At 42.4% G+C, this 22,100-nt stretch overlaps 1 protein-coding gene across 2 annotated transcripts in view; it reads left to right on the plus strand.

Moving 5' to 3' along the window:
* Positions 1-22,100, plus strand: part of WWOX (WW domain containing oxidoreductase) — a 1,118,448-nt gene that overhangs the window by 270,433 nt on the left and 825,915 nt on the right. For both annotated transcript variants that reach the window (XM_033219092.1, XM_033219093.1), the window contains exon 6: positions 17,326-17,414. In XM_033219092.1, the coding sequence (XP_033074983.1) occupies positions 17,326-17,414 (89 nt within the window). The remainder of the gene's footprint in view (positions 1-17,325; positions 17,415-22,100) is intronic.

Here is a 22,100-nt window from a genome sequence, read left to right on the forward strand (position 1 = left end):
AACTTGGGAGCTGGAGGTTGCAGCCAGCAAGATCACACCACTGCACGCTAGCATGGGAGACAGAGCAAGACTCTGTATCCAAAAAAAAAAAAAAAAAAAGAGGGGGGAATGGCTCTAGGTGCCAGACAATCTAGGTGCATATCTTTGCTCCAAAAGTAACTGTCTTAAAATCCTGGGCAAGTTACCTAATCTCTGCTTTAGTTCCCTCCTTAGCAAGATGGGATGATATTACTACCCACCTCAGAGAGTTGCTAAATGGGTGAGTTCATATGTAAATGTCCTTAGAACAGAGCTCAGTACATAGTAAGTACTATATAAGAATTGGCCATCGTTAATATTATTCATTGGATAAACATCAAATTCAAAATACTCTTTATCAAAAAGAAGAGAAATATATGAGAGAGGTATGCTGGGGGTATCTACAATGTTTTCTTTTTCATTTTTTTATGTAATTTTAAATGTTTCCATTCTTCTGTCCTGTTCTTAAAGTATACCTGTAATTATTAGGATATAATTATGGTTTCTGTCTTACTTATGTTTTAATCTTCTTGCTGTGTCTATGTTCTGTCTTTCTCCATCTTCTGGGAGAGGCATCTAAGTTTCCCTTCCTTATAACTGATTATTTTCCTTGCGATAAATTCTGGTTTTCACCATCTGCTAATGTGAGTATACGTTCCTCTATAAACTTTAAACATTTTTTCTTCTTTTTGGGGCAATGCATTCTTAACCCCCTTCCGGTTTTTCTCAGCCTATTCTTTTTTGTTTTTGTTTTCTATTTCTGTTTCGTGGAGATGCACGTAAAGTGGAAGATGGCCAACATTTCTAAAAAATTTGTTTCCTGACATAGAATGTGTAGAGATCAGGTTGCTCTGAGACTTTGTTGTGATTTTTTTTTTTTTTTTTTTACTTGTTTGTCCTTTATTTTATTATCTCTTGTTGCTATCCTCGCTTTTTTCTTCACTGTTCTTCTTCCTTTAATTAGCATTCAAGCTAATCGTTATTAGAGTATGTAACATGATCTTTGATATACTAGGTAATTTTTCTTAAGTGTGTGAGTTAAGTTGATATGCACAGGCCCTCAGCATCAATGTCATTGTTCTGCAAGTTTTAGTTGAAGGTGACATCACTGTACTACAGTTTTTTTGTGCTTCCACTTCCTAGCTCTGACTCTCCACAGACGGATATAACTTTTTCATTTTAAGATGAAAACCATTCGGCCGGGCGCGGTGGCTCAAGCCTGTAATCCCAGCACTTTGGGAGGCCGAGACGGGCGGATCACAAGGTCAGGAGATCGAGACCATCCTGGCGAACACAGTGAAACCCCGTCTCTACTAAAAATACAAAAAACTAGCTGGGCGAGGTGGCGGGCGCCTGTAGTCCCAGCTACTCGGGAGGCTGAGGCAGGAGAATGGCGGGAACCCGGGAGGCGGAGCTTGCCGTGAGCTGAGATCCGGCCACTGCACTCCAGCCTGGGCGACAGAGCAAGACTCCGTCTCAAAAAAAAAAAAAAAAAAAAAAGATGAAAACCATTTATTTTCAATTTCTAGTTTAACTGCGTCACAATAAAAAGGTGTGATCTTTGTGATGACAAGAATTGGAAATACGTTGAAATTGCCTTTGTGATCTGGCTCATGGTTAACTTCAAGAATGTATGAAAAGAATCCATATTTTTATGTGTAGTGTGCCACAGCTCTTTTACTTGATTTATACTCTCTTAATGGTTTGTTGACCATTTTCTCTAAATACTCCATTTTGTCTACTTTTACTTATTTCTATTACAAATGGTTAATCTGTTCCACTAAGATAGATAAATTCATCTTTTTGCTTATGGCTGTGTTATTTGGCACATGCAAGTTCATGATTGTTATCTATTCCTGCCTAATTATTTCTCCCTTTATGCATTATCCATTTTTATCTTTAGTGTTTTTTGTTTTTATTTTGCCTAAAATTTATTTTTATGTTATTTGCTATACTAGCTATTCTGCTTTCAAAATGTTCCTGATATTTTTCTTTCACCTCTTTATCTTTAACTTTTTTATATTTTTCTGTTTTAATCGTGTGTGTGAGGTAGGCAAGGATAGCTTCTAGGACAAATATTTTCTGTTGTTTTAATGGCTTAACACAATGGTAATTTATTTCCAGCTTATGTAACAGTGGCTATTGGTCTCTCAATTGAGGCTGGAAGTAGACATGTGAGTGTTTTATGGACTAGGCCTTGAAGAGGTGTACCTCCCTTAGATTTATATTCCACTGGCCAACTCCAAGTCTCACGGCTATGCCTAATTGTGAAGGAGACTGTGCAATGAATCTGGTTGAGTGCCCTGGAAACTAAGGCACAGGGATTCTGTGAACAGCTGGTAGTCTCCGTTACAGTTCTCACATCTGGACACCAAATACCTTTTGCTTCCTTATTCCCACACAGGTCCTGTGGCATTCAAGAAGGCAGCCTATTCATGCCTTGAACCCCTTTGCTGCCCTATGTAATAGAAGGTGGAGTAGAGATAGAATATTAGCAGTAAAATCTCCATTTTTGAAAGAAAAGAATGAGAAACATGCTGGTCCCTGACAATCAATGATAGAATCACACTGGGGAGGTAAAGAACCTTGTAGTAAGAGAACATTCTTTACCCAGGTCTTAAATCTGCTCTCTGGAGGGAAGTTCTCTGTCCGTTATGCTGCATGGTCCCATCTGAACTGGATCTAGAGGAGAGTTACTTTCCTTAGGGGAATTAGCAGCTATCAGCCACTTCCTGCTGGTGCATGGTTGAGGCTCAGTTTTTTGTTTTTAGCAGTTACAGACTTTTAAGGTCAGATTAATCTTTATTTAATTTCTTAATAATCTTACAGGATTCAGATGTCTTTGTTTCCAGTTAATTCATGAGTAGTAGCCACACCAGTCTTTCCTAGACTTGGATCTCAAGTTGCTTTATTTTTCTAATTTGTTATCATCATGCCTCTCTTTCAGCTCAGTAGCAGCTACCAGGAGGCTATCTGGAATAATGAGCTTGGTTTGAAAAGTAGCATCATTAATCTGATATATGCTACTGGGCTGAATTATTTGATTTTGTAATGGTCTATTGTCTCTCAAAGACTTTTGCAGGCTTATTTTATGCTTTTTGGACTCCAGAATCAATTGACTTTTTCAACTCTATAATGTCCTACCTTTCATTTCTGCTTTCAAACTGGACAATGCTTTTTTCAGGAGCACATCTCTTTCTTGTAATATGTTGGTAAAAGCAGCGTGGAGCAACCAGCACACACTAATATTCTAGCTCTTCCCTGGAGCTTCAGACTCAGTACAGTAGGTGCTAGATGTACCTTTTGAGTTATGGCAGAGCACAGTTTTACCAAATGTCTTTCAGTGTAAAGACACAGATCCACATGGGTGTCTCGGATTCACAGTTGGCTTTGTCTGTTTGGTGAGTAAGATATCCACGCTCATTTCATTGAGTGGTTGTATTGTCCCCTAGGAACTTATTATAGCTTAACATTTATCTCATGGAAGGTTGAAGTATGGGGAACCCAATTCATATGAGAAATAGCACAGGAGTTACATTCTCTTCTGCTCAGTGACCATTAGTGGAAACGTAAATATCTCGCCTCAATGCAGTGTAGGTCAGGAAACGTGACTTTCTGTGTAGTCAGTTTCTTTTCCCATACTGTGGAAAGAGGAGAACTATTCTGAGGGATAGCTAGTTCTCTCTCTGCAGTATATCTTTTTTATACAGCATAGAACTATTTTTTAATTTCTACTCTGTTGGTTTCTGCCTTTTAATGTGTGAATTTAAGTTCATGTTTCTTACCATTACTGATAAATTTGAAATAATTGCTATATTTCATTGTGTTTTCTTCACTACCAAGTTTTTCTTATTTTTAAATTTTTCTGGGCATATATGTGTGTTTTTTTGAGACGGAGTTTCACTGTCATCCAGGCTGGAGTGCAGTGGCGTGATCTCGGCTCACTGCGAACTCTGCCTGCTGAGTTCAAGCGTGCCTCCCACCTCAGCCTCCCAAGTAGTTGGCATTAAAAGCGTGTGCCAGCAGGCCCGGCCAATTTTTGTATTTTTAGTGGAGGTGGAGTTTCACCATGTTGGCCAGGCTGGTCTCGAACTCCTGACCTCAAGGAATCCACCCGCCTTGGCTTCCTACAGTGTGGGGATTATAGGTGTGAGCCATTGTGCCTGGCCGCCAGGCATATTTTTGAATCGATTAAATTTCTTTTTATCTGAGTTACTCCATACATAATTTTTTCTCCCTGTTGCTCATTTGGAAGCTAATGATTCTTTCCTCCCTTTCTTCCTTTCTATCTTTCTCTGTTTTCCTCTCTCCCTGTTACTCTTAATAAATTTTTTCTTAGATATCAACTTATTTAATGTCTATCATTCTAATCAGCAAAGCCAGACAATGCATGATTTAATGACTCAGTGCAATCCTTTCCCCCATAAAACAAATTTCACTTGTTGTTACTGTTGTTTTAGTTGCTTCTTCAATTCATTTTCAGTATAATTTATTTGGTCCTGTAGCTACTCCAAATGACGCACAAAATTTGGCCATAGTGATGACTCTGTTTGTGTTATGGTGTTTTGAGTCCTCAACTTTTTCTTTTTCTTTTTTTTTTTAAACGCAGAGTCTTCGTTCTGTCACCCAGGCTAAGTGCAGTGGTGCAATCTTAGCTCATGGCAAGTTCTGCCTTCCAGGTTCACGCCATTCTCCTGCCTCAGCCTCGCAAGCAGCTGAGACTACAGGCGCCCGGCACCACGCCTGGCTAATTTTTTTTTGTATTTTTAGTAGAGTCAGGGTTTCACAATGTTAGCCAGGATGGTCTCGATCTCCTGACCTCGTGATTTGCCTGCCTTGGCTTCCCAAAGTGCTGGGATTACAGGCATGAGCCACTGTGCCCAGCCCCCCCCCCTTTTTTTTTTTTTTTTTTGCATTTTCAGTAGAGACAGGTTTTCACCAGGTTGGCCAGCCTGGTCTCGAACTCTTGACCTCAGGTGATCTGCCTGCCTTGGCCTCCCAGAGTGCTGGGATTACAGGCATGAGTCATCGCGCCTGGCTACTTTTTCTGTCTTTATGGGTATTATGGTGGGAACCCATAAACTACTGCGAGGCAGATACCATTTTAAGCAGGAAACCTTGTTTTTTTCCGAAGCATATTTAAAAATATTTTCTAGTTTATCTGTTAAATATCCTGCTTTGTTCCTGGAGATCCTCTGAAAGATTTCTCTCTTTAGATTCATCTGTAAAGTAAAAATAACTGTCGTGGTCATTTCTCCAGCATGATGATACTGTTCCATGTTTACTGCATATTCTGCATACCAAGCACATATCTGTCACACACAGTGTGGCCATCTTCCGAGAGGCCGGCATTCAGCTGGACAGCCTGAAGCACCAGGAGAAATGCCTGGGTTTCCAAATGGCTTACGGAAAATTGTTGCTGCCAATATAAGTAGCCTACTTGTATTTCTACTTACGACTTTTCCCCGTATTTGATGGTACTTTAAACAGTCATTCATTTATTTTCCAAATTAAAGCTGTCCTGAAAATGTGCTCAGTGCTACTGCGTATGCATCAGGTATTAGAGATGCAGATATGAAGCTGTACATTTTAATTTACGATAAATGTCAGTGTGAATTATTGGTTGTTTTGCTTTTCTTTCATAGTCTCCTGTAGGTTTCTTGGGAATAGAAATTGGTATAACCTTTTTGGAGGACCCTCAGTAAAAATCGATCAAAATTTAAAATGTGGTTATCTCTTGACCTAGTGAGTCTACTTCCAGGAATTAATCTTAAAGAAAAATATTATATTTTGCTAAGTATTTGTATTGCAGCATTGCTTTCAGTGGCAATAAAAAATAAAAAAAACCTGGCAACAACATAAAATAATATGACAGCAGAAACAATGAGTAACATTTATAGGATTTTTTTTTTTTGAGGTGGAGTCTTGCTGTGGATGCCCAGGCTGGAGTGCAGTGGCGCAATCTTCACTCACTGCAAGTGCCGCCTCATGGGTTCAAGCGAGTCTTCTGCCTCAGCCTTTTGATTAGCTGGAACTGCCAGCACGTGTCACCATACCTGGCTAATTTTTGTATTTTTGTAGAGATGGAGTTTCACTAAGATGGCCAGGCTGGTCTTGAACTCCTGACCTCAAGTGAGCCACTCGCCTCTGCATCCCAAAGTGCTGGGATTACAGGCGTGAGCCACCACACCCGGCTGCTTCTCATAGATATTATCCAACAATTCTCACAGTAACTTCAAGGAGCAAGTTCTTTAATTTCTGTTTTTAACTGATAAGGAAGCTCAGGTGTAGAGAATGTAAGTAAAATGTTCACAAAGCTAGTGAAGTATGTGGGGACGGTTTTTAATGAATGATTGAACATTCTTTAGTGAGCCACACATACTGGTGACCAACTATGGGCGTAGAGCTCTGTTTAGATAGATTCAATTATGTATTATTGAGGAAAACTAGATTGTGAAGCAACCACATGAACTACAATACTATGTTTTTAGGAAAAGTTGCATGATGGTTTTACATGGGTAGAAAATATACTCTGGAAGGATCTGAACCAGGCTGTCCCTGTCCTTACCTTGGCGCAGTAGGACTTGGGGAACATTTTCACTTTATACGTTATCTACTTCTGTATTATTTGTAATATGATGAACCAGTTTTATTTTTGTAACTAACAGTAAATGTAAATAGCTGATGACCACTTGGGTTAACCAAAGTGCCTATGACCAACTACACGCAGGCAACCTTGACACTACTGAGGCCAGAGAGTCCTTTGTTAGGCCGGCTGTCCTGTGCATTGTAATATACTGAGTAGCATCCCTGGCCTCTGCCCCCTAGATGCCTGTTCACTTTCCACCAAGTTGCAACAAGCAGAATTGTCTCCAGAAATTAGCAGATGTCTGCTAGCGGTTAGAATGGCCCCTGGCTGAGAACCAGAGCAGACTCTGCTCACACTCTGCTCAGACTCGGCTATCAGGGTATAGTTCTCGCCCTCCCAACTGCTGGAACCGAGACCATCTCCCTCCGTTTGAGAATCGTTCAGACTTCACAAGTCTGCCGTGTGGAATGTAAAATCCTTTCGAACAGAACAGACAAATCTTGTTTTTGTTTTTTCATTCAATTTACCCACTATTGACTTGCGACTTGCAGCACTCACCAGGTCCCGGATCTCTGTGTTCGGAGCTACACATCTTTCTGAATCGAGGAGGTGGAGCACTGATTTTTCTTTTATCACTGACTTCCCCGAAGTGGGAAGTTCCAATGCTTAACAAGTTTCATTAAGAACACAGCTATTAAATATTCAGAATATACAGACTGTTGCTGTTGAGAATGTAATTATACAGTAAATTAGCTGATGTCCAGTACGTTGCCTTTTAAGCACGTCTTTGATGTTTGCAGTACTTACATAAGATATAGGGCATGTTTATTAAGAGTCTTCAACTGTATAAAGCTGGAGCAGTCAAAAGAAATGGTGTCTGCTGAAGGATTCTTTATCATATGAATTTACCTTTAGTCATCTATTATTTATTTCAGCTATTTTATATGCCATTATAATAAATATTATGACAGAGAAAGCTTTTATGCTTCAACTTACTGTACTCCTCTTTACTTGCCTGCAATCCTTCAGGAAAATGTAACCACGCTTTACCTATAGTTAACGTAAATCATCACTTACATTAGAATGAAAAATTCACTGTGAAAAAAGGCTCTTTCTTCAATAGCAAGGCATAAATGCACAATCATGTTGACTGCCAGCCTCCTGTGTCATTCACTGTCCTTCCTTAAACTGTTTTTAAACTGCAAAGTGAATATATTGCATAGAGGGAAATGGGACGGTTTTGGAATATTTTCACTCTCCTGTTAGTTTCTGGCAAGATAAGCATTTTTTATTCGGATTGCAAAATATTGCCAATTACTGTCTAAGCATTTTTAATAGTTTTGCTTTCCATGGCACGTAACTCTTATACCAAATTAAATAAGCTGTTATCTGGTGCAATTTCTCCTTGAATAGACTCACAATTACCTATAGATATTGACATGGTTATTTTATAAATTGAGTTCCAGCAACACAAGGCAAAAATTTTGGCCTGTATATAATGAAGGAAGAGTTGTCATCATTTTCTTCTTAGGGATGTTAGTGTATTTTGGCAGGGGGAGGTAGGAAGGGAATCTGGTGGAGGGCCCTGGAGTGAAGGCTGATGCTGGATGGTTGATTTGAAGGTTAGGAATAGCAAACTCAGCCTCTGTTCTTCAAGACTTCCCCCCTCCCCCCTTCCCCCCCAAAAAAGGAGCGAGAGAGAAGGAAATCCAGGGTTTTGCTGGGGATCATTTTTGGTGTGGTTCCATATTTTAAAATGTGGAATCCTCTCCAAGAGTTTGTTTATTAAAAGAAAAGTGATAAAAGCAAAGTGATAAAATGTGTCAAGCCAGGGAAGAGACTCTCAAACTCCCCTTTCCTGCGAATCCTATCAGGAGGAACATTTGTGAGAGCACACTTTTCATCTTTAGACTTGGCAAAGATGGGTCAAACTCCACATGAGACTGGCACACGATCTTGATTCAGGTTTGACTAAGACATACAAGAATCACTAGTCAACTGTGTCCCCATGCATTTTCCAGTGAAGATGTCAGCCATCACAACCATTACCATCGCTTAAATAATACTAGAGGAATTAGTGTTATGAAGTCCTACATACGATATTGATGAATTATTAAACCAGTTGAGTTAGATCTCTCTTGTAGTTCAGTGAATAATGTCATGTCAATACTATGCTCAACGCCAGTGTCTCTTGCTGTTGTAAATGTGACAGCTCCTATTTAAGGTTTTAGAACATAAAATCAGGACCGAGAGTATGTAAAGCGGAAGGGTGAGAGGCATCAGCATAATGCAATTAAGGCCCATTGGATTAGAATTTGCAGGATGCCATTAGCAATAAGCTCTGAGTGTAGATTATTGCCGTGCTTACATTTTCTTGTTCAGCAGTAACACTTCTCTTGTAAATTCTAAGTGGGTAAAATAAATATGATATAAAACAGACACAAATAAGAATATATAGATGATGTTAATTTCTTCAGAGCTTCCTGGTGTTATGTGTTGAAGAATATGACAACAGGGGAACTGCTCAGTGTGGCAGTCTTGTGACGACACAAGCATTGGAAACAGCCACATCTGAGTTGGAAACGCATATCTGTGTCTTACTAGCTTTGCCACTTTAACGTCACTCAGCCTCTGTTTTGTCATCTGTAAAATAGGGAAAATTGTAGATGCTTCAAAAGACACTTGCTATTACTATAAAATGAAAACAAGCATGTCATAGGCGATTATTTTTGTTGCTTTTATGATCAATAAATACATGCAAATGAGAGCTTTTTAAATGAGATTCTGGAAAAAAGTTTTTGCATATTTGTAAGGGAGGGGTAGATACATAGCCATCCAATCAGCATCGATGGGTACCTTGAAGTGAGATCACAAAATAGCTAATTCCCTGTAAACAGCAACTCTTGCCTCTGCAGTTGCATATGACGAGTCCCCCAGCTAAAAGAATTTCCTCCGGGTATAATGGAGGCCAGGCTCAGCACAGCCATCTAGCATACCTGGGTATGTTCCTTCTCCAGCCGCTGTGCGGATGTGTTCCTTTATTTGACCCACATAGTGATGATGCTTTCAACACAGCATCAGAAAGAACTCTGCTTTGTGCTGCTAGATGTGCCAAACGTGTGTGCCAGGGATTCTTATCACTGGAGGTAAGTGGAGAACGCAAGGCCCACATGCACGAGATGGGAGTATTTTGAAGCATGCTCCCTAAGACCCAACAGCTTGGGCCACAGACCAACTACTTCGGTTCACAATGGCGAGAAATGGGATAGGAGCGCGAACCCATTGATACTCTCCCAGCTGATTCCTCAGCAATTTACAATTGACGATGACTGTAAAGTAATAATTTGTGGTCTTGAAAACTAGGTTTGATCATTGGAGTTATTCCTATCCTGTGTTCTAAAGGCCTATTGCCTTGAGATGTTTTTTCTTCTCCCATTGTTGGTAAGCATAATGTAGGTATGAGACATTACCTCTGACGTGTTGGAATGATGCAGAGAAAAAAAGAAAATGGAGATTGAATCTGTGGAAAATGCGTTTCCCTTTAGAGGCAATGTTAATGGATAAATGAGTTTAGTCCTGTGAAGGTTGTCTCCCTTATTTGGGACTTGGTGTCTCCTAACTGTGCTAGTAATGATTGCCCCTGTATCCAAGGGAAATGAGAGAAGCGTACCTGGGCTACCAGGTTACCAAGATCACGACGGCATGAGGCAGTTACAGATCTGATGGTTTTCCCTGGTCTTTGTCTCAGCTGCCATGAGGGCTTCCAAGGAGCAAGGAGGGTTGGGGGATGAGAGGACAGGTACATTGTGTAGACATAATGGAATATGGAATAGTTATTGAAATATTGCATTGGGGTGAATCATGACTTTGCAGTTACTATCTTGATGCAGCTGTGCATGAGGCTTTTGAATCTCAGCTTTTCCATCTGTGAAATAGGTGGACGAGAATGACCGCACCCTGCAAACTTGTTGTAGGGATATAGAACTGCTGTGGGGCAAGGACTGAGATGGTCATTGTTTAGAGGTCGCTTTTTGATAATCTTTTTTTTTTTTTTTTTTGAGATGGAGTCTCGCTCTGTCGCCCAGGCTGGAGTGCAGTGGCGCGATCTCGGCTCACTGAAAGCTCCGCCTCCCAGGTTCAGGTCATTCTGCATCCTCAGCTTCCCATGTAGCTGGGACTACAGGTGCCCGCCACTGCGCCCGGCTAATTTTTTTTGTATTTTTAGTAGAAACGGGGTTTCATCGTATTAGCCAGGATGGTCTGGATCTCCTGACCTCGTAATCCACCCACCTTGGCCTCCCAAAGTGCTGAGATTACAGGCGTGAGCCACTGCGCCCAGCCGAGGTCGCTTTTATCATAGGCCCATGATGACCCATTCAGCCCTATCCTTGAGGAGTGAAGCACTGCGCTCTTTATGGATAGTCACCACCACATCTTTATGCATTGTGATGATCATGTTGATATAACAGTACACAATCACAATACAAGGATCTAGAGTTAGGATCTTCTGATCAGATATCATGTTCTGCTCCAAGTGGTTTAGTTACATTGCCTCACTTCCCAACCTAAGGCAGGTGCTGTTCTTACTCCCACTTCACAGAGGAGCAAACTAAATACACAAGAAGCAGTAACTTGCCCAGCCCCAAACCACCCCCTGAGAAAAGAAAACAAGGGAGACCCACAGTTACTAATATGCATTGTTACTGGAACACAATGGGCATCACATTTTAGCAGTGGCCTTCAAAATAACGATAATAGCGTATATTGAGAGCCCATTGTGTGGCTCATACCTTATATTCACTCTATCTAGTCTTTAACCATACAAGGTAATACTATTCTGCTTATTCGTAACTAAGGCAATTGAAGCCCAGAACCTTCCAGTAGCTTCCCTGAAGTCACGTTGCCAGTGCCTTGGCCATGCTGGGCTGTGGTTCCAGGGCAGCCTGGCTCTAGTGTCTTTGCTGCCAATGACAATATCTCCCCATTTCTCTGTTTCAATACCACACACTCCCCATATGGTTGCTTTGGTTTCAGGCAGTATCACATCAGAGTCACACATGGCTAATTTATAGTCATAAAATGATACTAGAGATCACTGTTGCGTAACAACAAGAAACCCCTTTGATTCCACACTTACAGACTCTTGAGTCACTAAGACAGGTTTTAGAAGTTAATAAAGAATAGATGAAGAAGACTTGCTGTATTAAGGTGTCAGTGAACTGTGCTACTGATGAGTGTCCCTGGATCCGAGAGAAATGGGACACATGTACCTGGGTTATTTGATTATGTCTTTCGGGCTGAGCCCTGGGTGTTGGGAGCAGGTGGGCTTCTGAGCTACCTAGAAGTTGCCTGTTGCTTCACATGTGTGATACCACCTGTGTGGCTCTGTTTTAAAATGATGGGTTGTAGAGTCTGTATACATAATTTAAAGTACATTAACATTTCTGTTTTGCGTGACATAAGCTTGTACTGGTGTGATCAGAAGGAAGAAGGAGCATTTGGGGAAGGAAAAGTTTGAGAGCCATTTTACAGCATTTCAAGATTCAGTGATCTCAGAATGAATCTCTTCTGGTTAAACAAACGTGGGAGGATGGATGATTAGAGGGATGGATGAATGGATAGGTAGGTGGGAAGGTAGGTGGATAGACGTATAGGTTGGAAGAAAGGAGGGATATATGGAAAGCTATCAGTTTATTTTACGGTGGTGGGATTTTCTTTCTTTTCCTTTTTCACTCTGACAGTCTTGCTCTGTTGCCCAGGCTGGAGTGCAGTGGCGTGATCACGTCTCACGGCAGCCTCGGTCTCCCAGCTTCAAGTGATCCTCTTGCCCCACCCTCCTGAGTAGCAGGTGCACATGGCTATGCCCAGCCAGTTATGTTTTAGATGCTTTTTTATATGGCCTATATTCATGTGTCTTTGTGACTGTTTTTTTATAGTGGATGTGAGTGTGAAGTAGGAGTTGGCCTGAAACAAGCCCAGAAAGGTAGACAGGGACCAAGTCATGGACTGAGTTAGTTGTTGCTGTTCCTCACTGTGTATTTTTATTTCTCCTCTTTCTGGACACATAGCATGTTGTACCTTCTAGAAGCTAGGCCCAGCCATGTGACTTTGTCAGGGAAATGTGAGCAGAAGCAGCATCCGTCACTATTAAGTGGAAGTCTTTGAGATGCCACGTGCAGTTCACCACATTGCCTTCCACATGCCATGAAGGCTGTCGATGTTACAGACAACAGAGGCTCCGTCCGCCTGGGCCCTGGCTGGCCACAGTGAGCTGGACCCACTGACCTACAATGAGTGTGAAGGGTGAGCAAGTCATAATTCCGGATTGTTCTAAGTAATGGAGATTTGGGGGTTGTTGCTTACTGAAGCACATCCTGATTGATGCAGAGGATCTTGTGAGCCATGCTAAGGCCATATCTTAGTGGCCACTCTGATGTACTAAAGGGTTTATATTGTCAGTGAATACAGCAGGCTCTGACTGAACAAGGCCTGAACTTTTGATGTTCTAGATGGTAAGTGCGAATTCTAACACTTGTTAATGAAAGTCATGGTTTGCTTGGTGGTGATGAAACAGTTCTGTGTCTTGAATGTGGTGATGGTTATATGAATCCATACATGTGATAAAATGTCTTAGAATTATGCACAAAGGTACAGCAAACAAAATAAATGCATCTCAACTTGTATTAGTTCGTTCTCACACTGCTACGTAAACATACCTAAGACTGTGTAATTTATAAAGAAAACAGGTTTAATTGGCTCATTGTTCTGTGTTCATGTTCTGCTTCTGGTTAGGCCCCAGGAAACTTCCAATCATGACAGAAGGCAAAGAGGAAGCAGGCACATTTTAGCAGGAGTGGGAGAACAAGTAGGGGAAGGTGATCCACTCTTTTAAACAAGCAGATCTTAGGCAAACTTGATGACAAGACAGCACAGGAAGGTGGGCGGGAGGGATGACACTAAACTGTTTTTAACCAGCCCCATGATCCAGTCATCTCCCACCAGGCCCACCTCCAATATTAGGGATTACAATTTAACATGAGATTTGGGTAGGGACTCGGAGCCAAACCACATCAGGTGACATCCCAGTAATGACTGTGGTCTAGTAAATTACGTTGTGCTGATGTTGATTTTCAGGTTTTGCCAATGCATTGTGTGTATGTAAGATGTATATATGGGGGAAGCTGGATGATGGGTGAAAGGGTGTTCTCTGTACCAGTTTGGTCATGTTTTGTGAATTTGTAATTAGTTTCAAATAAAAGTTAACAACAAAAAGATCATGAGTTAAACCAAGCAAGTGAATTGTGGTCAGTTGCAGATTCACTGCCAGACCTGGCGGGAAATCTCACCTTGGCAGATCGAGTCTCTTGTCCTCGCGTAACAGCAGTTCACCCCTCAGAAATGGGTTCCGTTTGTAATCTGTCAGCCACTACCTTCTTATTTACGGCATGTCCCACTACAAAGATTTCGATAAAGCTACTTAGTTTGTTAGGCAATCGGAAATACAAAACCCCAACACACCCATAAACACATACACACACCCTAATTTAAAAGCTGCATTTTTCCATCCCTTGAACTTACTGTATTGCCTCCACTTTCTCTCCATTTCTCACGATTGGTAGCAGAAAGGGGAAACCTGATACCTAAGGTAAGAGAATTACCTGAATAACAGTGCGTGGACTTGAGTCACTATCTCCAGGAGCCTAGTAACCCACAGCTTGTGGATGAGTCTGTTGAATGACTTGATGGCTTGTGACCCCTTTTTCCCTTAGAGGCATATGTTATGATTTTCTTCTTATTGGTAGTGGCAGCTCTGTGCTTTATTTTGAAGGGAAGCGGGAGAACAAAAAGGAAACTTAGCAGTTGTAACTTACTTATAGAGAAGGCTGTATGGACTAGTTGGCTGTGCTATCATTTTTGTTGAAATACTGCTGTGGGGTCACCATCTGGGAATGTTCTTCCTGTTTTATGGGGGAAATACAGACATGCATTTTTATAATATGTAGCCTGCATATCCCTTGGGGTTTTCCCTGGGGGCTTGGCTGAGCAGAACAATTTCTTTCCACCCCCTCCACAACATAATGAATGGCTGCCTTTCCTCTTGTGATACATTCACATTTCTGTAAGATTCTGCACGTGGCAGTGAGTGTCATGCTCCAAGTAAAAGGAGGCGGGGACCAGAGGACTGAGGATGAGGATGAAAGGTTACTTTGTTTGCTGACTCTGAATGTCAAGTAGTTGTGTTTATGAGGCATGAGCATCTCGGTGGGGGGTATTGCCACATTTTACACTTCTAAAAGATTTTTAATCATCAGGTAAATATGAGTTACTCAGACAGCTTGGTGGGGTTCAGCTCGTCATTTGGGGCTCCACATCTTCGACAGGGTGTGCCTTCACTCAAGGGCTTTCACTCTTCTTGGTGGCAGTTTGCCTCTTTATAGAAGGAGGGACGTGTCCTCACCTTACAGCAGACCCTCCAGCTCTGTTATTCCCTGAACTTAGCAAACCAGCAACCCCTGCGTTGGCATTTTCCCCTTTTCCTAGATGAGGTTCATGTTTCTCCTCCTCCTTCCAAAATCTACACATTTGGGCATCTGCCACTGTTCCCCAAGACCAGGAATTTAAATCTGTGTTGGCCAGTTTTCTTCTGCCACTGATGTGCTGTTGGGGTTTGGGGACATAATCACTTTCTACCACCTTTCCTTAAAACTGGGCTTTGTGCCAGGTGCAGTGGCTCACACCTGTCATCCCAGCATTTTGGGAGGCCAGGGTGGGTGGATCAGGAGGTCAAGAGATTGAGCCCTTCCTGGTCAACATGGTGAAACTGCATCTCTACTAAAAATATAAAAATTAGCTGCATGTGGTGGCGTGCACCTGTAGTCCCAGCTACTGAGAGGCTGGGGCAGGAGAATCACTTGAACGCAGGAGGTGGAGGTGGCAGTGAGCCAGGATCACGCCACTACACTCCAGCCTGGGCAACAGAGTGAGAGTCCATCTCAAAAAAAAAAAAAAAAAAGAAAAGAAAACAAGACAAAAACAACACGGCTTTGTTAGCAGGCATGACTTGGATTCTTCACGATCCCTACCTCAGTAATCTGGTCTGATGTGGCCTTCAGGGAGGATCTTTGGACATCATTGCCATCCATCTATCCGCTGTGCTGGACTAAAGCGCGCACAGACCGCCATTTCTTGCCGAGTGGCCTCAGGGCAAGACTTTGTCACAGGAGACATCTTCTCTGCTAGTTAAATTAGTTAGACATCTTCTCTTCCAGACAGGATGTTAGGTGCTTATGAACATGTGATCTACTCATAGGTTTGTAAGGATAGTAATATTCATCTTTTACAGATAAGGAAACCGAGACTCAGCACTGTGAAATGGTCCAGAGTAAGTGTGTTTTCTAGCCGTCACTGCCTGATGTTCACAGCTCAAAGCTTAGGACTTGGGTTAGAGCCCAGGACTTCGCGGCCAAGATAAACCGGCTGCAAATACACTGAGTATCTCATCCTAGCTCCTGTCCATCCCTGAACAGGACACTTAGGGTAGAGGATGTTCTCAGCAGTGCCATTTGCATCCCCCTTCATAGCCTTATAGGTATCATGTTATCCTCCTTAATCTTAGTTAAACGTCACAGTCTAGACTAGAAATCCCAAGTCAACAATTTGTTTTACAGGATTCTTCTTATTTGAATAGGCAGGTGGCTTTTTGTCCTTTCAAGGAGCTAGGTCTAAGAAGTGATAGTATTTAATCTCGCGCTCCGAAGCGCACCCAGATTGAAAAGTTTGGAGTGGCCCATACACACAAGGCCAGTGGGAGGGGCAACCCGGAGATCTGTCCTTGCAGAATGATGCCATGAAGAACATGGCCAACGGAACTGCATTGCTTCAAATCCTGAACTCTCCAGTTCTCCTGCTTTCTTGCCAGGAGAGAACTTGGGCTTCTGCATCAGACTGACTGGGGGTCAGTTCTTGTACTCAACTTCTTGTCTCTGTGATCTCTTGTAAGATGCTGCCTTGTCAAATGGAGAGAACATTGTCTTTGAGTTGTTAGGAGCCTTAAATGAGATGGTCTGCAAATGCCCAGCCCCCGGCAGTCTCTGAATACACAGTAGCCATTATTACCGTTATTATTCCTATCACCAGCATGTACTCCACCTATTGATAGAGTTTTCTGGGTTTACTAAGTCAGGGTTCTCTTTGGGATCTGTGTCTGTCAGAGTCTACTGGTATCAAAACGAGTCTTTCTGCTTTTGTACTTTATATAAAGGAGTTGTCTTTGCTTTTGATGCAGGTTTAGTGGAGATATTTCACAACCTGATGGCAGCTTTTGAAATTAAGATATTGTCGACTGCATCTTTCGGTGATCCAGGCCTTGTCGTGTGTTCCCCTCCTTACAGCTTTTTAGGATGCAGATTGAGAGGAGATAACCTTAGCCCAAAGCCCCTCTGCAGCCTCTTTTGTGCGGCGGAAACACAGCACAACCCATGCTCCCCCACTCCGTCCCCACAGCCTGCAGGTTTAGCAGAATCCCAGCCTCACATCCTCCCCGAACTTGGCAGGAAAAGCCCTGTTCTTCCATTCATTCCTATGATTTATATTCTCTCTGGGCGTCTTATATTAAACAGGGGAATTCCGACATGTTCCATAACACATTTACTGTAACTTGATACCATGAACTAAACTTGCTATTATTTATCATTTCTTCTTCTTTTCTCTCATTCCAGCATAAAGCCAAGGTAGAAGCAATGGCCCTGGACCTCGCTCTGCTCCGTAGCGTGCAGCATTTTGCTGAAGCATTCAAGGCCAAGAATGTGTGAGTGTTCCAGTGGAGGGTTATAGATCATAATTTCTTGCGATTGTAATGTCTTTATCAGATGAACACAATTGGGAGAACGCAAGGCTGTTGTGTTGTCTTGGCGTCCAAACCGGAGGCTCATTTATATTGGCCCTGTTAAGGTGAACCATATTTTCTTGACTCACAGTCAGCCTCATTATGAGATGTGTCATCAGTCTAATAACGGCTTCCCAGATACAAAAGGAGAAGACGCTATTAAAGCAGTAGTAAAAGTGGCTAATAAAAGCTTGGCAATTGTAAGACGCATCCTGATTATAAGATTTTTGCAGTGCATTTCAGAATTGAGTAAGAGTATATTTTAATTCTATTCAGGAACAAGTAAACTCAGTTATCTAGTATGGCAGGGATGTTTACAATCCAAGCTCCCAAAAGATCTCCAGTTTCTAAAACCTTCGATGATTTGATGTGGTACATGGACGTGATTCCAAAAAACGTGGACTCACATTCTTTTTTTTTTTTTTTTCATTGTTTTCAGTCTTTCAAAATTCCAGTTGGAGAAAGCCTTAGTTAGGGCCTAGCATATTTTGATGCTATCATATGCTAGCATCCCTTTCTAACAGAGAAGGTTGTAGGAAAGAGGGAGAGAAGCGGAAACGGATGGGGAGACAGAGAGACAAACAGGAGGCCTCAAACCCTGAAACCCTGAGCTTAAGGAAAGCGATCATGGCAAGCTACAATAATTACAATACTTTGTTTCCAAGTGTTTATTTTTACTCATATTTAGGGCAGGCAATCGTGGTTTCTCATTTAACATAGAGGTTTGAATTTCATTAATAAATAACTTCATTTGTTGTTTTTCAGTGACTTGATTCAAACATGAGGATTAAGTTAATAATAGCACAGGTGGTGCCAAGGATAAGATAATTAAACAAGAGGCACCAGAACCACTGAATGAGGAGAGCTCTCATAAATGACAAGCTGCCTTTGGGTTTGGTAGGCTCTGTTGGGAACATTAGTTCTGCAGTGTTCCAAGCAGGTGAAGGATGTGAGGGAAGGGATCTTAAACCAGATATTCAAATGGCCCTGTGGGAAGCTGACCCCACGCTTTCGTCTAGTATCCAATCCTCTTTGCATCACTCTGTCACCCAGGTTGGACACGATCTCGCCTCACTGCAACATCTCGCTCCGGGCTCAAGCAATTTTCCTGTCCCAGCCTCCTGAGTGGCTGGGACTACAGGTGCCTGCCACCATGGCCTGCTAATTTTTGTATTTTTAGTAGAGATAGGGTTTCACTATATTGGTCAGACTGGTCTTGAACTCCAGAACTCAGGTGATCCACCCGCCTCAACCTCCTAAAGTGCTGGAATTACAGACATGAGCCACTACGCACAGCCACTCTACTTTATTAGACTTAAAAAGTTCGCTCTCAGCTGGGTCCAGTGTCTCATGCCTGTTATCCCAGCACTTTACGAGACCAAGGTGGGAGGATCACGAGGTCCAGAGATCAAGACCATCCTGGCCAATATGGTGAAACCCCTTCTGTACTAAAGATAAAAAAAGTTAGCTGGGTGTAGTGGTGCACACCTCTAGTCCTAGCGACTTGGTAGGCTAAGGCAGGAGAATCGCTTGAACCTGGGAGTCAGAGGTTGCAGTGAGCCAACATGGCGCCACTGCACTCCAGCCTGGTGACAGAGTGAGACTCTCTCTCAAAAAAAAAAAGTTAGTACTCAGCCTGGTGTGGTGACTTATGCCTGTAATCTTAGCATTTTGAGAGGCCGAGGTGAGTGGATCAGGAGTTGAGATCAGGAGTTCGAGACCAGCCTAGGCAACATGGTGAAACCCCATCTCTACTAAAAATACAAAATTAGCTGGGCGTGGAGGCACATGCTTATAATACCAGCTACTCGGGAGGCTGAGGCAGGAGAATTGCTTGAACCCGGGAGGTGGAGGTTGCAGTGAGCCAAGACTGAACCATTGCGCTCTAGCCTGGGTGACAAGAGCAAAATTCTATTTCAAAAAAAAAAAAAAAAAAATTGACTCTCTAAGGCTCTTGCTGGAGTTAGCAACTATCCCAAGTCCTTGAGGTCTACATTAGAGTCAGAGTCTTAGTGCGAGTTGCAACATCCCCTAAGTGCAGACCCCAAGGTGTCTTGTAGTAACAGTGAAATGGTGTCCCCCATCCAGCCAGATCTGAGAGAGCCTTCCTGTTTGTGTCCTTTGCAGTGCTTGGCTGTTAGCAGCTGCCACCCCTTGCCAGAACTATCAAGAGGCACCTCAACAGGCTATAATACTAGCATTCAAGACGTTTATTCACTGATAGCTTCATCATTCATTTATCCACCTGCTCCTTGACTTCACACACATTTCAGGAGCACCTTTAAAGCCCCAGGCATTCTTCTGGGCTCTGGGAAGAGAGTGGTGGCCCTGGAAGCCACAGTAACCCTACATAAGCTATCACCTCAGTTGTCAGCTATGATGGACGACTGACTCAGACTCATCTGTCTGTGGTGGTTTGGGAGGGAATGATGATAAGGACAGCAGAGGTAGCAGCTCATTTGCTGAGGGCTTATGATGAGCCATACATGGAAAATACTTGGCATGTATGTTGTGATTCAGTTCTCAAAGCAATCCTTGGGAGTAGATGCTGTTAATATCTCTTACTATATAAATAAAGAAAGTGAGACTAGAGAGAATATATAATTTATCCAAGGCATGTGGGATGTAGTTAGAGGGGCTCATTTAGCCTCTCCAGGGCTCCAACTTGACCACCATATTGTACTGTCTTTCATTTTATTGTATTGTTTTTTATTTATATTTTGAGACAGTGTCTCGCTCTGTTGCCCAGGCCGAAGTGCACTGGTGCAATCTCTGTTCACTGGAACCTCTGGCCCCCGGGTTCAAGCGATTCTCATGCCTCATCCTCCAGAGTAGCTGGGATTACAGGTGCATGCCACCACAAACAGCTAATTTTTGTGTTTTCTGTAGAGATGCGGTTTCACCATGTTGGCCTGGCTAGTCAACTCCTGACGTCAAGTGATCCATCTGCCTCGGCCTCCCAAACTGCTGGAATTACAGGCATGAGCCACTGTGCCCGGCCCTGTCTTTCATTTTAAATGTGATAGAAGTAGACCCAGAGAGTGTGAGGGTCTTTTGCAGGGTCACTTTGCAGGTTAGGTGACAGGCCTGGCATTTCACTCCGGTCTGCCTCTTGTTCTTCCCCTGATAGCATGCGAGAGCTCACAGTCACTGCCACTGAATGACTTTCTCCAGCTTCTCTGTCAGAATGTGTTGGAAGTGAGCAGCTTTGCTGAAGTGAGCCAACTGTTACATAATAGGATCATCTTCCACGTCTTAACTGGACCATTAGTTTTTAACCATTAAGTAGTTGGGAAATCATCAAGTTGAAGTGCCTTTTGTAATCAGCTGCCTCAAAATCTTGGAGGAAACTCTCACCCATTTTTGCCCTAATCCCAGATTTTAGCACAGGACTGTAAGTTTTCAGAAAGTACTTCTAGGTTGAGAAACAAGGGTGATTTTCCATTTAGAGCCCTCTGTAGCACAAACCTCTTTGTATCTGTCCCACGAGAGTACAGGATTTTACACGGCTTGGAGAAATACAGTGGTGGTGAAAATATGCATAAAAAAAGTGAGAGATTTTCCTTTTGAAATGCTGCCAAAGTGAAATCTCTCATGGATAGGCAGATGACAGTTTAGTACTTGCAGGTCTTTCGATTCTGAGAACTGTCAGAAGTGAATTTAAGTGCTGGTGACTAGGCTGCCAAAGAAACACATGTAACTCTATTCTTATCACCCCCCATCTTCAGACATTAAAATTTCCTTGTGTGTAAAACATAATGACAAATGAAAGAAAGGCTCCCAGTTCAGAACCAATCTCTTTTCGTGCCGTTGCATTGTGGAGAGGAAAAAAAAAAAAACCCTTAAATTTAAATTCCATGTGGGTACTCTTATTTAATATACCGTTTCAAAGCCTGTATGCGATCACACCAGAGTATTATTAGGCTCTGAGTTCCTGCGTGTATTTCCTTGGTCCATGCTCCAGCTCAAGTGTTTCTCCACACTGGGATAGGCAGCATATTGAAGTCTTTGAGCAAAAGAGGTAGAAACAGATGCTTCATACAAACACGGGTGAGAAAAGTGGCTCATTGTACTATGGAACCACCCTCCATCTGCCTTCTGCAGGAGATGGGGATCAGCCTCTTCCTAGATATCTTCTTTTTATTGTGGGTGCTGGGAGGAGAGGGTACAAAGGAGGCTATTGTAGAGGGAGCCCTCTTAACCATGATTATGTAAACAATAGCTGCTAGCCAACTTGTAGTTTGTTTTGTGCAATGCAGTGTACTAAGCTCTTATAGACATGTATTCTGTCTTTAATTTGTTATAAGAATCCTGGACGCTTAACCGTGATTATCCCTACTTTACAAATTACAAGGTTGCAGTGCAGAAAGCCCAAGACACTTTCTCAACTTGAGCAAGTAGAAGACCTAGAATTTGAACCCAAATCTGTCTGAATGTAAAATGACATTTTGGTACTTCTCACACTTCAGTCATAGAATTTTCAGTGTGGGTTTCTGTATTGGTTATGTATTGCCGTGTAAGAAATTACTCCAGCTGGGCACAGTGGCTCACACCTGTAATCCCAGCACTTGGGGAGGCTGCGGTGGGTGGATCGCTTGAGGCCAGGAG

The sequence above is a fragment of the Trachypithecus francoisi genome, unplaced genomic scaffold, assembly GCF_009764315.1.
Source record: "Trachypithecus francoisi isolate TF-2019V2 unplaced genomic scaffold, Tfra_2.0 Lachesis_group10, whole genome shotgun sequence".
NCBI classification, from domain to species: domain Eukaryota; kingdom Metazoa; phylum Chordata; class Mammalia; order Primates; family Cercopithecidae; genus Trachypithecus; species Trachypithecus francoisi.